Source organism: Pelobates fuscus, chromosome 6, assembly GCF_036172605.1.
Source record: "Pelobates fuscus isolate aPelFus1 chromosome 6, aPelFus1.pri, whole genome shotgun sequence".
In the NCBI taxonomy this organism is placed as follows: Eukaryota; Metazoa; Chordata; class Amphibia; order Anura; family Pelobatidae; genus Pelobates; species Pelobates fuscus.
In genome coordinates, this window is record NC_086322.1 from 192,815,578 (window position 1) to 192,827,755 (window position 12,178).

Here is a 12,178-nt window from a genome sequence, read left to right on the forward strand (position 1 = left end):
AGCAGCACCACTGGACCCCAGGGAATCCCCTCAGCTCTCCCACAGGTAAGGAGGCTGGGGGGATTTAAAAAAAAAATGTGTTTGTGAGTGTTAGTGTATGTTAGTGTTAGTGAGTGTGTGTGTATGTTAGTGTGTGTTTGTGAGTGTGAGTGTATGTTAGTGTGTGTGAGTGTATGTTAGTGTGTATGAGTGTATGTTAGTGTGTGTGAGTGTATGTTAGTGTGTGTTAGTGAGTGTGTTAGTGTGTGTGAGTGTATGTTAGTGTGTGTTAGTGAGTGTGTTAGTGTGTGTGAGTGTATGTTAGTGTGTGTTTGTGAGTGTGAGTGTGTGTTTGTGAGTGTGAGTGTATGTTAGTGTGTGTGAGTGTATGTTAGTGTGTGTTAGTGAGTGTGTTAGTGTGTGTGAGTGTATGTTGGTGTGTGTTTGTGAGTGTGAGTGTGTGTTTGTGAGTGTGAGTGTATGTTAGTGTGTGTGAGTGTATGTTAGTGTGTGTGAGTGTGTGTGAGTGTATGTTTGTGTGTGTTTGTGAGTGTGAGTGTGTGTTTGTGAGTGTATGTTTGTGAGTGTGTTTGTATGTTAGTGTGTGTTTGTATGTTAGTGTGTGTTTGTGAGTGTTAGTGTGTGTGAGTGTATGTTAGTGTGTGTGAGTGTGTTAGTGTGTTATAGTGTGAGTGTGTTAGTGTGTGAGTGTATGTTAGTGTGTGTTTGTGAGTGTGAGTGTGTGTTTGTGAGTGTGAGTGTATGTTTGTGAGTGTGAGTGTATGTTTGTGAGTGTGAGTGTATGTTAGTGTGTGTTTGAATGTTAGTGTGTGTTTGTGAGTGTTAGTGTGTGAGTGTATGTTAGTGTGTGTTTGTGAGTGTGAGTGTGTGTTAGTGTTAGATTGTGTGTGTTAGTGTGTGTGTTAGTGTGTTAGTCTTAGAGTGTGTGTGTTAGAGTGTGTTAGTGTGTGTGTCTGTTACTGAGTATGTTTGTGTGCATCTGTTAGTGAGTGTGTATGTATGTCTGTCACTGAGTGTGTGTCTGTCAGTAAATGTGTGCGTCTGTTCATGAGAGTGTGTGTGTCTTAAGCACTTACCTTTCTCCAGCGCCGGACTCCCTTGGCGCTGGGAATCTCTCCGCCCCGATCCGCCTCTCAGCTCCGAATGCGCATGCGTGGCAAGAGCCACGCGCGCATTCAAACCGCCCATAGGAAAGCATTATTCAATGCTTTCCTATGGACGTTCAGCGTCTTCTCACTGTGATTTTCGCAGAAAATCGCAGAAAATCCTCTAGCGGCTGTCAATGAGACAGCCGCTAGAGGCTGGATTAACCCTCAGTGAAACATAGCAGTTTCTCTGAAACGGCTATGTTTTCAGCTGCAGGGTTAAAACTAGAGACCTGGCACCCAGACCACTTCATTAAGCTGATGTGATCTGGGTGTCTGTAGTGGTCCTTTAAGTGTATGTGTTTATGCATGCACTTGCGTACATACCGCGGTCACACAGGTCGCAGCCCTGCGACCCGGTGCCCGCCGCCATGTGTTGCGGCCCCAGCCCGCACAGAGTAAGCGCGCGGGGGGGCCCACGGATCAGTTTTCGCACCGGGGCCCCATGGGTTGTGTGTACGCCACTGACAGGGGGGGTATATTTATTAAGGGCTGCATTATCAGTACTGTAGCGTTAGGAATACAGATGTGTATATCTAACGCTACAGTCCTTCAATCTTGTTATTAAGCATTACATGACTTACTGTTACACCATACTGCCTTTTGGTTGATACATTACTAGATTTATTAGCATTAATTCTGATCCCTTTGCATAACATTTGACTAACACCTTTTTAAAGTAATTTATACCTAGATTATTTTTATTTTGTCACATCTCGAATAAATGTTAGCACTGGTGGAACTACCGTGGTAGAAGGGGTCGCAGCTGTGACCGGGTCCATCATTCCAGGGGGCCGGTTGCCCTGTTGACACCTGCGACCGGGTTGTCCACCAGCATTTTGCTGCGGCCCTGAATGCGCGGAAAATCAGCCATGCCACACTGAAGGATCCCACCGGGTGGCCCATACTCTTGGGGCCACCCGATGGCAAAGGATTTCCTGGGGCACGGTCAGCGCTATGGCGCTTTAAGAGCGCGACCGGGCCCCAGTGATGATGTGTGTGTATACATGTATGTGTGCGTGTCTGCTTGTGTGTCTGTTTGCCTGCATGTGTGGGGGAGGCAGGGAGGTGTGGGTGGGGACGTATGGGGTGGGGTTTTGATGTATGGGGGTGAGGACCTATGGGGTGGGGGGTAGACGTATGGGGGGCCCCAAGGCAATTTTTGCACTGGGGCCCTGTGGTTTCTAGTTACGCCTCTGAACGTTTCTCTATACTCGTTGGGAATTCTTTTTTTATTTTTTTCCCCCCCTTATCAATATGGCACCAGTATTCCACAATATTCCAGGATCGCCAGTGCTACATGATAAGGGGTGTGTCCTCTTATGTACAGTAGATATAAAGGAAATTGATGTTTCCTAACTGGTTAAATAGGAACCATGTGACTAAATGTGTCTAACTGACAAGATCGATCAAAGTTTGGAAATATCTCCCAAAACACATGATTGCTAAATGAGGGATCCAGACGCTTATGACAAAATTTCCCATGATGCACAGCCACATTTTTAGTTAGCTATTATATATAGTGAATATTACAAAGGTCGCTTGTCAGCTGTAGTTTCTATTTATGAATGCACCTCAAGTAAATACATATTATTCAAATATTCCCCATCTTGTTTATTCAGCTATGTAAATTATTATTATTATTATTTTATTATTTATATAGCGCCATCAGATTTCATAGCGCTGTTCAATGGGTGGACTAACAGACATTGTAACCAGACAACTGGACGTACAGGAACAGAGGGGGTGCAGGGCCCTGCTCAATGAACTTACATGCTAGAGATAGACTTTTGGTGGGTGGTACTGCAGTGCTGATATACTCTGGTGCTATATATCTATTTTATTGAATTAGGGGAACCCATTTTAGTCATAAATGAAGATCTATTATAATCAGATGATTACTATTGATTGCTCTTTAGACATTCTAATGAGGTAATTAGGCCACAGCACAAGTAAACAAGAAGTGATTGATTTGCATTGACTGGAATCTAGCTGGTTCCTAATTATGTTAACTTTTTTTCAGGACACTAATAAACAGGCAAAATCATAGTTTATATATTCAGCTAGTCACCTAAGACTCCTCTGAAGATCCATCAAATTATTTCAGATGTTGCAGAAACGAATTAACCAAATAAATAGAGTGAGTCTTTATAGTAAAGACTGTGTTCTTAAAGTGAAGTTAAAAGCAGAAAAAAAATAGAGGCAAAATAAAAAAATAAATAAATGGCAAAAAATATTATATATATTATATATATATATATATATATATATATATATATATGTGTCATGAAGGTAGTGCATTGTCTTCCCTACCAGTAGGGTTGGTAAATTACTTGGGGTAGCAAGATTATTCGCCACAGAAAAGTGATGTAAAAACATTTCTAATGTTATAATTAAGAAATAGATACAATAAACGGGTAGATTGATTGTTGTCTGTGGCCATATTAAAGGGTTTATTCGCAAAACAGCAAATGCAGGGAACGAACAAAATAAAGAAATAAGCCTTTTACATTTCACTACATCTTCTAATGAATAAATCCTTATATGTGTTACTGCATTTTGTGCAATTTACATTTATCTGTTGTTATTAAAGTGATCTGAATGCAACTTTAATGTGGATTCTCCCCCCCCCCCCCCAAAAAAAAAAAAATGCTTGTAAATGTATGCCAACATAGCACTTTCTTTTTTATGAACAAGAAAATAAATGGGGTGGGGCCTTAACATTGTGTTTTTTTCAACATAACATGTATAATGTGTTAATATATTTCTAGAAATAAGAATGGAGTATAGTTAAATAAGATATAACATATTAAGCATGCACATATTAATGAATTTGAAAAGTACAAAACCGGTTTGTTTTGTTTATGATAAAACAGGAAGTGATACAACAGGAGAGGAAAGTAGGGGGTCAATTGCTGGATGAGCCCAAGACTCTTCACTTTAAAGGAAGTACTCATAACCTGCGCCTGTCCATCCATGATATTGCGCACTCACTCTGGAAAAGCAAATTGCTAGCTAAATATCAGGTAAAGTATTTGAATGGGTGGCAAAAAGGGGGTTTTCTTCATTCCTATTTGTGCTGAAGGTGTTGGCCAAAATGCAGTGATGGGTGACCTTGCTTTACTTATTGTGATGTTAACGTGCAATTTTGCTGCAGAAATAATACCTATACGCAGATTATCAGTTCTCTGTCTATCATGTATTTTAATAAAAAATTAGAAAATATGTGAACATATGTTTTACATTTCTATGTTTATGTATAAAAAAAAATCACCAATTGCTTAGGATGCTGGCAGGGCTCCCAATCTGCCTGGTTCAGTTTATTGTTTTGTTTTTTAATTCATTATATTTCATATTATCGTCTACCCACCACAGTATGGAGCTGGTCTGGTCTATGTGGGATGATTTAATATCACACATTATTTCATTGCTAGTCATGATATGATACTGTCTCAGTGGAATGACACATGCCTGCATGCCTGTGTATCTATGCTGCTTTCTGCATCTTACATTTTCTTTCAACTGATCCACTAAAAAAATCAAAAAAGTACATCTTTAGGAAAAAAAATTCCCCAATTGACGTAGACATGGATTCCCTGCATTGTGTCTTAGATCCCATAAAAAAAAAAAAATTAAAAAAAAAATTAAGCAACACTGAGATATCTTTTTAAAAACATTAACTTGACAGGTGAAGATGTTATATTTACTTGAGGATATAAATTTGCTATATTTACTAAATAACTGTATAATCAACTATTTGTGTCAAAGTGTGTGGATGTGGGGGTTTTAGCACCCTTCCTTGTGAGGTCTTGTGAGTCTGGGTTCCATATTGAGTACAACATGGCTACCGAGAGCTGTTATAGCTTTTACATCTGGATAAGACTTTAGCAATCTCAGACTTCAGAAGCTCACTATGATTTGGATAGAGTGCTAGGTCAGCATCTCTCTTAGTGCCTGCAGGCTGAACAACTTCTCTTCAGCGTTCTCAGCTTCCATTAACCAGGTTTTACTGCACATCCCATCTCTCCCAGGGGACGTTCACCGTGTGCTCGTAATGTGCTAAAGTAATACAGGCAGAATATTGCTTCCACTGCGGAGGGACAGACTCCTTGTGAATAACAAGAGCTGGCCCTTGTAGTACAAGTTGTATTTTTATTGGCATTGTGTCTGTCACTTAGTGGCTTCTGTTGTGCTGGCGCCCAGATTTCTTGTGTTGAGTGAGGGGGAGGAGGTCTTGCCAAGAAGCTGCTACTGCAGTCACTTCTGTTTACAGGCGTACTTACCGAACGTTATATTCCCACTGTGTTACTGCACTGAAAAGAATAACTGTTCATTATTTCAGCTAGAAAAATCATTGTTACCAGCACATCACAATTAACCTTTTAATGACGGGGTTACGTGGTGGTTGGTAATGTTGCTTATTTGGTTAAAAGGTTAAAGGTCAAAATGATCATATGCATGAGAACGTACTGCATTCTGTGTGGGGGTACTTATATCGTTGTTATTGCCAGGTAGTAATGTGCATATTGTTGTGTATGGAACAGGAAATCCCATTTTCTCAGATCTGGAGTGGATGCCAGAGGAACCTTCACTGCACCTTCACTCTGGAACGTTTCAGCCTTAGCACGGTGGATCTAGCCTGCAAACTGTGTGTCCGACAGGTCGAAGGAGAAGGACAGATCTTTCAGCTAAACTGTACTGCCTCAGAGGTATCAGTATGTTCAGTGTTTATTCACATGCATGTACAAACACACCCTAAATAAAAATGAGATTAATGCTATGGATAGGGATGATCAGGGATTGATAGGTCAATGGCCAGGAAAGAATGTTTATGACGTGTTGCTTGAAACAATTCGCAATTAAAGGCCAAAATAGCTTAAATGTAAGCAGAATTTACTTTTTTCTAATTTAGCTATTTTGGCCTAAATTTTGAAATTCATTAAAATTCCTGGCAATTTACACTTTAAATGTAAATTTCCCTGTATGAGAGCACAGACGTTTGCAGCACATTACTATTGAGTGTGCAACCAGTGAAAATTACCATCTAAATTTGACTTCAATAATAATAATTACAACATAGGTAAACAATTAAGTTGTGTTTATCTAGTGATAAATAGATGAATACAGAGATTTTTTTCAAAGGCATAAGCTACCACAAACTCAGAAGTGCTCATAATAATCTAAACAGGGGACAGGAAGTATAATAAATACTACATTAGGGTATGTCTAGGCAGACATGCTATAACCTCCCTCACACACCTGTGTATGAGAGGTAGGTATTAATAATCTATAGTAGAGGGACCACTACTAACTTAAAGGGATTCTATAGTCTTTGTTTTCCTGGCACTATAGGGTTAATAGGTGTTAAAACCCCTTCAGCCACTTACCTGAATCCAGTGCCAATGTACCGCCCACGCTTGTCCCCCGCCAGTGTCAGCCAATGGCAATGGCTGTTCACGCATTAGACCTCCCCATAGGAAAGCATTATTCAATGTTTTTCTATGGGGAAAATCTGACACTGGAGGTCCGTGAGGATTCCGGAAGCGCCCCCAGTGGCTGTCTGACAGACAACCAGTAGGGGCAGATTTAGAGCTGCAATGTAAACATTGCACTAAGTGCCAAAGGGTCTCCAGGTACTCCACTGTCCAGTCGCAGCCAATGCAACACTGACCAACACACACACACACACACACTTACTGACAGACACACACAGACAATGACAGACACACACTCACAGACAGACAGACCAAAACAGACAGACACACACACTCACTGACAGACACACTCACTGACAGACACACAGATGGACACACTCACTGACAGGCACATAGACACTCACTGACAGACACACACACACAGACACTGACAGACACACACAGTAACTGAGAGACACACAGACAGACACACTCACTGATACACACTGACAGACACAGACTGACAGATACACACATTTACACAGTCTTGCACACACATCATTTTCTTTATTGCTCCCTACCTTTGGGAGCCGATGTGGGGCATTCCCTGGGGTCCAGTGGGGATCTTCTATCTGCTCCTCACTGCTCCCTCGCATGGTTTAGTGGTGCCGGAATATGACATCATATTCCGACGCCCGGCTTCACTACAGACAGCGGGCGAGAGGAAGCAGTGAGGAGCAGGAACACTGAGCTCCCTCGCTGGCCATCCTCCCCAGCCGGGTAAGTTTTAGCAAAGTAGGCACCTGCAATGTGGGGAAAGCAGGTGCCTACTCTGCTATAACACTAAGCATGTACTCGCGGCTCGCCAAGCCGCAAAGATGTCCATTGTTTGACATGCTTGCTGTAGTGGCTCTTGTGCCTGTAGTGTCACTTTAAAAACATTTTCCATGCATGCTGTACAGCTTTAGTGCTCCTTTTGGAAGGTACATTGTCTACAAAAAAAGTTAGCAATAGTAACAAGTTTTATTCTAAACTTGAACACTCCAGGGGGTAGAGTGCAATCGAGAATGCATATCGATTCGCTGTGCAAAATTATTACCATATTATTCTGCTGTTTTCTACACTTATTAGTTCAGTTGTAAGTCAGTTGTCAACAAGTGGAGTCATAGCTTACACAATAATTGACTTGAATAGTTAGGAGATTTTTTTCCAGATTGGTTATTATACCCAACTTTAAACAAGTCAATATACTGTCAGTCCAAAGTCTAACTTGTGTGGACAAGTATGTCCTAGACTCTTGCTGTATGCAATATATTTCCATTGCACAGAAAATAGTAAATGGTTATTTGACCTAATTGAAAATGTGCTGTGTCTAAGGTTAAATGGAGATCTTTTTAAAAATATATATATTTTTTTACTGATCATAACAAATTCAACGCAAGGCACAGGCAGTTTTAAAACATAGCATAATATATACTATTTATGTTGACAGAGCTAGTTAAGCATTAAGAGCAACTATAGCTGAAGATAAAACAAGGCATGTTTTTAAGGATAAGTAAAAAAAAAATACTTGCATACTATCCAAAATCCCTTTGCACATTAAAATATCACTCCAATTGCCATCAAGGTGTAAGCTTACCTGCTATGTCAAGGCAAAACCTCTTACGCAAGTCCTATACCAACAATTCACAATACCATATGACCCTCATACACTCATGCATTCACGTACATACACACTCTGATACACGGATACACATACACATATTCATGCGCGCATTCATCTTCACTGCCACACACAGACTCACATTCTCTGGCACACAAGGTCAGTTACATGTATACACACTCACACAGACACCAAAAAAACAACAACCTGTCAGACACATACACACATGCTGACAGACATACACTCTCACTCACACCGTCAGTAACACATACACACTTTTACATGCTGGCAGACACACACCATGTCAGATATATGCCGTGGTAGTGTAGTTGTGTTAGTGTGCACATGCTGCTTCCCTGCTCTGATGTGATTTGTAGTAATGGAGCAGGGGAGAATATGCTAGAGTCTGGTGACTGCTGATAGGATTTAAAGCACACAGTGCTAGCTCCCTACCATCCTCAACCACCCTCCAATTACCTGTATCTTCTGGAGAGTGACTGTCCCTTACTTTGCTCCCTGTGAAACCAGAAAGAGGACAACACAAGGTCTGTCAGTCCATCTGCCTCACAGCATTATTACCCAGCTCAGAGGACCTGAGGGCCCCTCACTCCACCAGACTGTAGCTCTCTTCCTACCAGGCAGCATTATCAGCTTACACATGAATAGAGGACAGGCACCTCTCTCTTCTGGACAGCATCATTCTAAGGTCAATATGAAATTGGAGGAGAGAGTCTGCTGCTGCTGCTGCCTTCTGTCCACTCTCTTGCTCCTGTCAGGAAATGTAGCAGCTCCGAGGAGAAGAGCTGCTACAGAGAGTCAGTCTCTGTATTCAGCTTCTGAAGGTCACAGCTTCGTGGCTTTTAGTGCCATTGAGCTGTGACTTTTAGGACTTACAAAAGGTAGACTTTGCAATAAAATAATTGTTTTCGCAATTATGCAAATCGTGTATATGAATGCATACTCTGGCAATTTTGTATACATGAGTACTGGGGTGAAGCAGTTAAGGGTTAATAAGTATGCAGGGGTTTAGAAAAATACCCCTCTCTGTCTTATTAGAGATGTTGCATTGTAGCTGAAAACAGAAAGGTGAATTGTTAGAGTAGGACCTACCCAAAAGCTTTAGCCTTGATGTGGCAGGTGAGCTTGCACTCTAATGGCATACTAAAAAAACCTTCAGTTATTTAAATGTACTTAGGGATTTTGAAGAGTGCACACCTAACTTTTTTTTTTCCTTTGGTTTTTATTGTACAATAGTCATATTTTTAAGGCTGTCTGTTGGGAAATGTTATGATTTCAGGAATATTTTTCCACATTCTCAGAGCTCTGTTGGGGAACGCAACTTGACATCTGACTCTTTGTAATATTGGTTATTTTACCAGAGTTCATAATAATTTGTTATTTGCAAAGAGAGCAGATAAATGATGTACACTTGCTGGATGTAGACTGCCATGGGAGTACCCAATAACCTCTGTCTATATAATATATAAACTGATTCCTGTATGTTACATTATACTTGTGTAATATGCACTCCTGCAGTCCACCTGGTGTTCATTGCATTTACTTGAGCTTAATTTAAAACACAACCCACCATTTTCTATGTAAACCTGATCTCTTTCTTGGTCAGTTAATGACATTACTTACAAGCTTTCAGGCCTTCTTAAACCTGAAGAAGGGAATGTGATATTCCAGAATATCTTCATCTGAACCTTATTACTTTTTACTTCAGGGACTTGTACTGATTCCTTACTAGAATATGCAGTCTGGTAGGAATGCATGATAAATGTCCCTGGAGTGAAAACAAAATGGCTGACAGAAGATAATGTGCCAAAAGAAAGCTGTAACGTCTAATATTGGACTGTATTTCATGCAGCAATTTATTATTCCAGTACTACTGTATTTAGAAAAGATTATTTCATCTTTGAGTACTTCCCGATGTCATTAGAAAGGCTCTCAAACCTGGCAATATCTTTGGTTTATGTTTAGTGATTTTTTTATACACATAGCTTTTTGTTATACATATTATGTAATGGTTAGACATAAAAGCAAGCTCCAAATACATTGGTTATCTATTTAGTGAGGAACAAATGTAAGTTGCTATAAAAAAGAAAAACAGGAATAATATTTCTATAAGAAACTGTCCCTCCATATTCCATCCATATTTCGAGATGTCACATAACAACTTTATTTGTATTCTATTTAAAAGCATTGTTTTATGTCTTTAATAATGAATAATGTTTTGTATTCTATCTAGCAATGATATGGTTCATTTTCTTAAATATTCCTACTGATCATGCATGAATAAACTCTGTTTTGCTTTTACTAATCTTATATATTTAATTTCCTTTAAATGGGGTCTGTTTACTAAATTGTAAGTTATGATGAATTGATAAACTTGATAAATTGATGGGAAAAAAAAACAACACAGGTCAAATAGTACAATCAATACAACGTGGACAGATTGAAAATTATTTGTCAACTTGCGGCAACTAAACGTTTAGTGACTAGACCCCCTAGTTTACTGTATTTAGGTAAATCCAAATTTGTATGGCTTTTAGGTAAATCCCATTTTGTTGTGACAGTCATGAAAGATATATTTAAAGCCCAAACATCTATCTATCTTGTTCAACTGAACATATCACATAATTAATCAAATGTTCTCAACTCCATAGTGCTAAATATTGAGAATCATTCTTTTGATTTGCATTGTGATTGAGACTATTCAGCACCAGAATATCATACATTTTTTGTTTGATAAATAAAGCCTGTTGTATTTTATTTTTGTATAAAATGCATCTGTGCTAAATTTGACTGCTCTAAAAAAGAAAATATTGTCCTGCACTTGTTAAAGTCAACTTGTCATGCGTTACATTCATTTAACTGTGTTTGTTTTAGACAGTTGTGTATAAATGCTAGACTTCAAACAGTGTAGGAACGACTTTATCTTAATATTTCTTTAAGCTTCCAGAATGCCCAGAAATTTTGGGTTATTAGCCCAAGCATCTTATTACCTGGTACATAGTAGATATCAATGGAATTTAGACATGCATTTGAAAGAAGTATAGCGCAGATCTTTGAAGCAAAACTGCAATCAGTCCCACTGAGAAGATATGAGTTAACTTAAAGGAAAACTCTGCACCTACATTATTTTAGTTCATTTAGTGGGTTTGAGCCTCATGAGCATGCTGTGGTATTCTTATTGTTCAATTCTCTAGTTTGTTAAAAAAGGTTAAGAAGGGTCTTGTTGGAAGGTACACTTTGAGATAGCGTAGGACAGGCAATTGACGCTAACAGTTAGCAAAACTTGTATACATACTTTTTAGAGAATTAACTGCTGTTAGACAATGTTTATTTATGCACAGACACATGTTGCCTTCTAAACAATTTGAACATTTTCTGATTGAGAAAGGTCTTTGTTCTTCAGTAGGGCCAAAGATCTTCAGAGACCAATATATCTGTGATTTATGTTATGTAAACTATAACTATGTTGGTCTCTTTCAGCACAGTAGAAATGTGATGTAAGTAAGCACAGGGTATTTAAATGTAATCCTAGCGTTTCAATAGAGTTGAAATAAAAATGTGTGCAATAGTTCATATAAGGAAAAAATGTTCAATATAAATGATTACTTTGATGTTCTTTGTGCAGGAGCCTAGCTGCATCATTGATTTACCTCTCATGGATTCAGCAAGTACCATTACGACCATTGTAGGACCAAGTGCTTTCAGCATTCCTCTGACTATTCGGCAGAAACTCTGCAGCAGCCTCGATGCCCCTCAGACTCGGGGACATGACTGGAGGATATTGGCTCACAAGCTTAACTTAGACAGGTATGGGAACTGATCAAAGGAGTGAAGAAAATGACGTTTTTACCTCTGTTTTTATTTAATGCCCAAATTCACTGGGTGCCTCATAGAGACTTACAGGCACCTGGAGGATAAAGAAAAAGTAAATATAGAAT

General features: G+C 39.4%; 1 protein-coding gene across 1 annotated transcript in view; it reads left to right on the forward strand.

Annotated features, from left to right (window-relative positions):
* UNC5C (unc-5 netrin receptor C) overlaps window positions 1-12,178 on the forward strand; it is a 346,592-nt gene that overhangs the window by 332,866 nt on the left and 1,548 nt on the right. Inside the window, exons 15-17 of the mRNA XM_063458624.1 lie at window positions 4,022-4,171; window positions 5,690-5,854; window positions 11,866-12,047. Of these exons, the coding sequence (XP_063314694.1) occupies window positions 4,022-4,171; window positions 5,690-5,854; window positions 11,866-12,047 (497 nt within the window). The remainder of the gene's footprint in view (window positions 1-4,021; window positions 4,172-5,689; window positions 5,855-11,865; window positions 12,048-12,178) is intronic.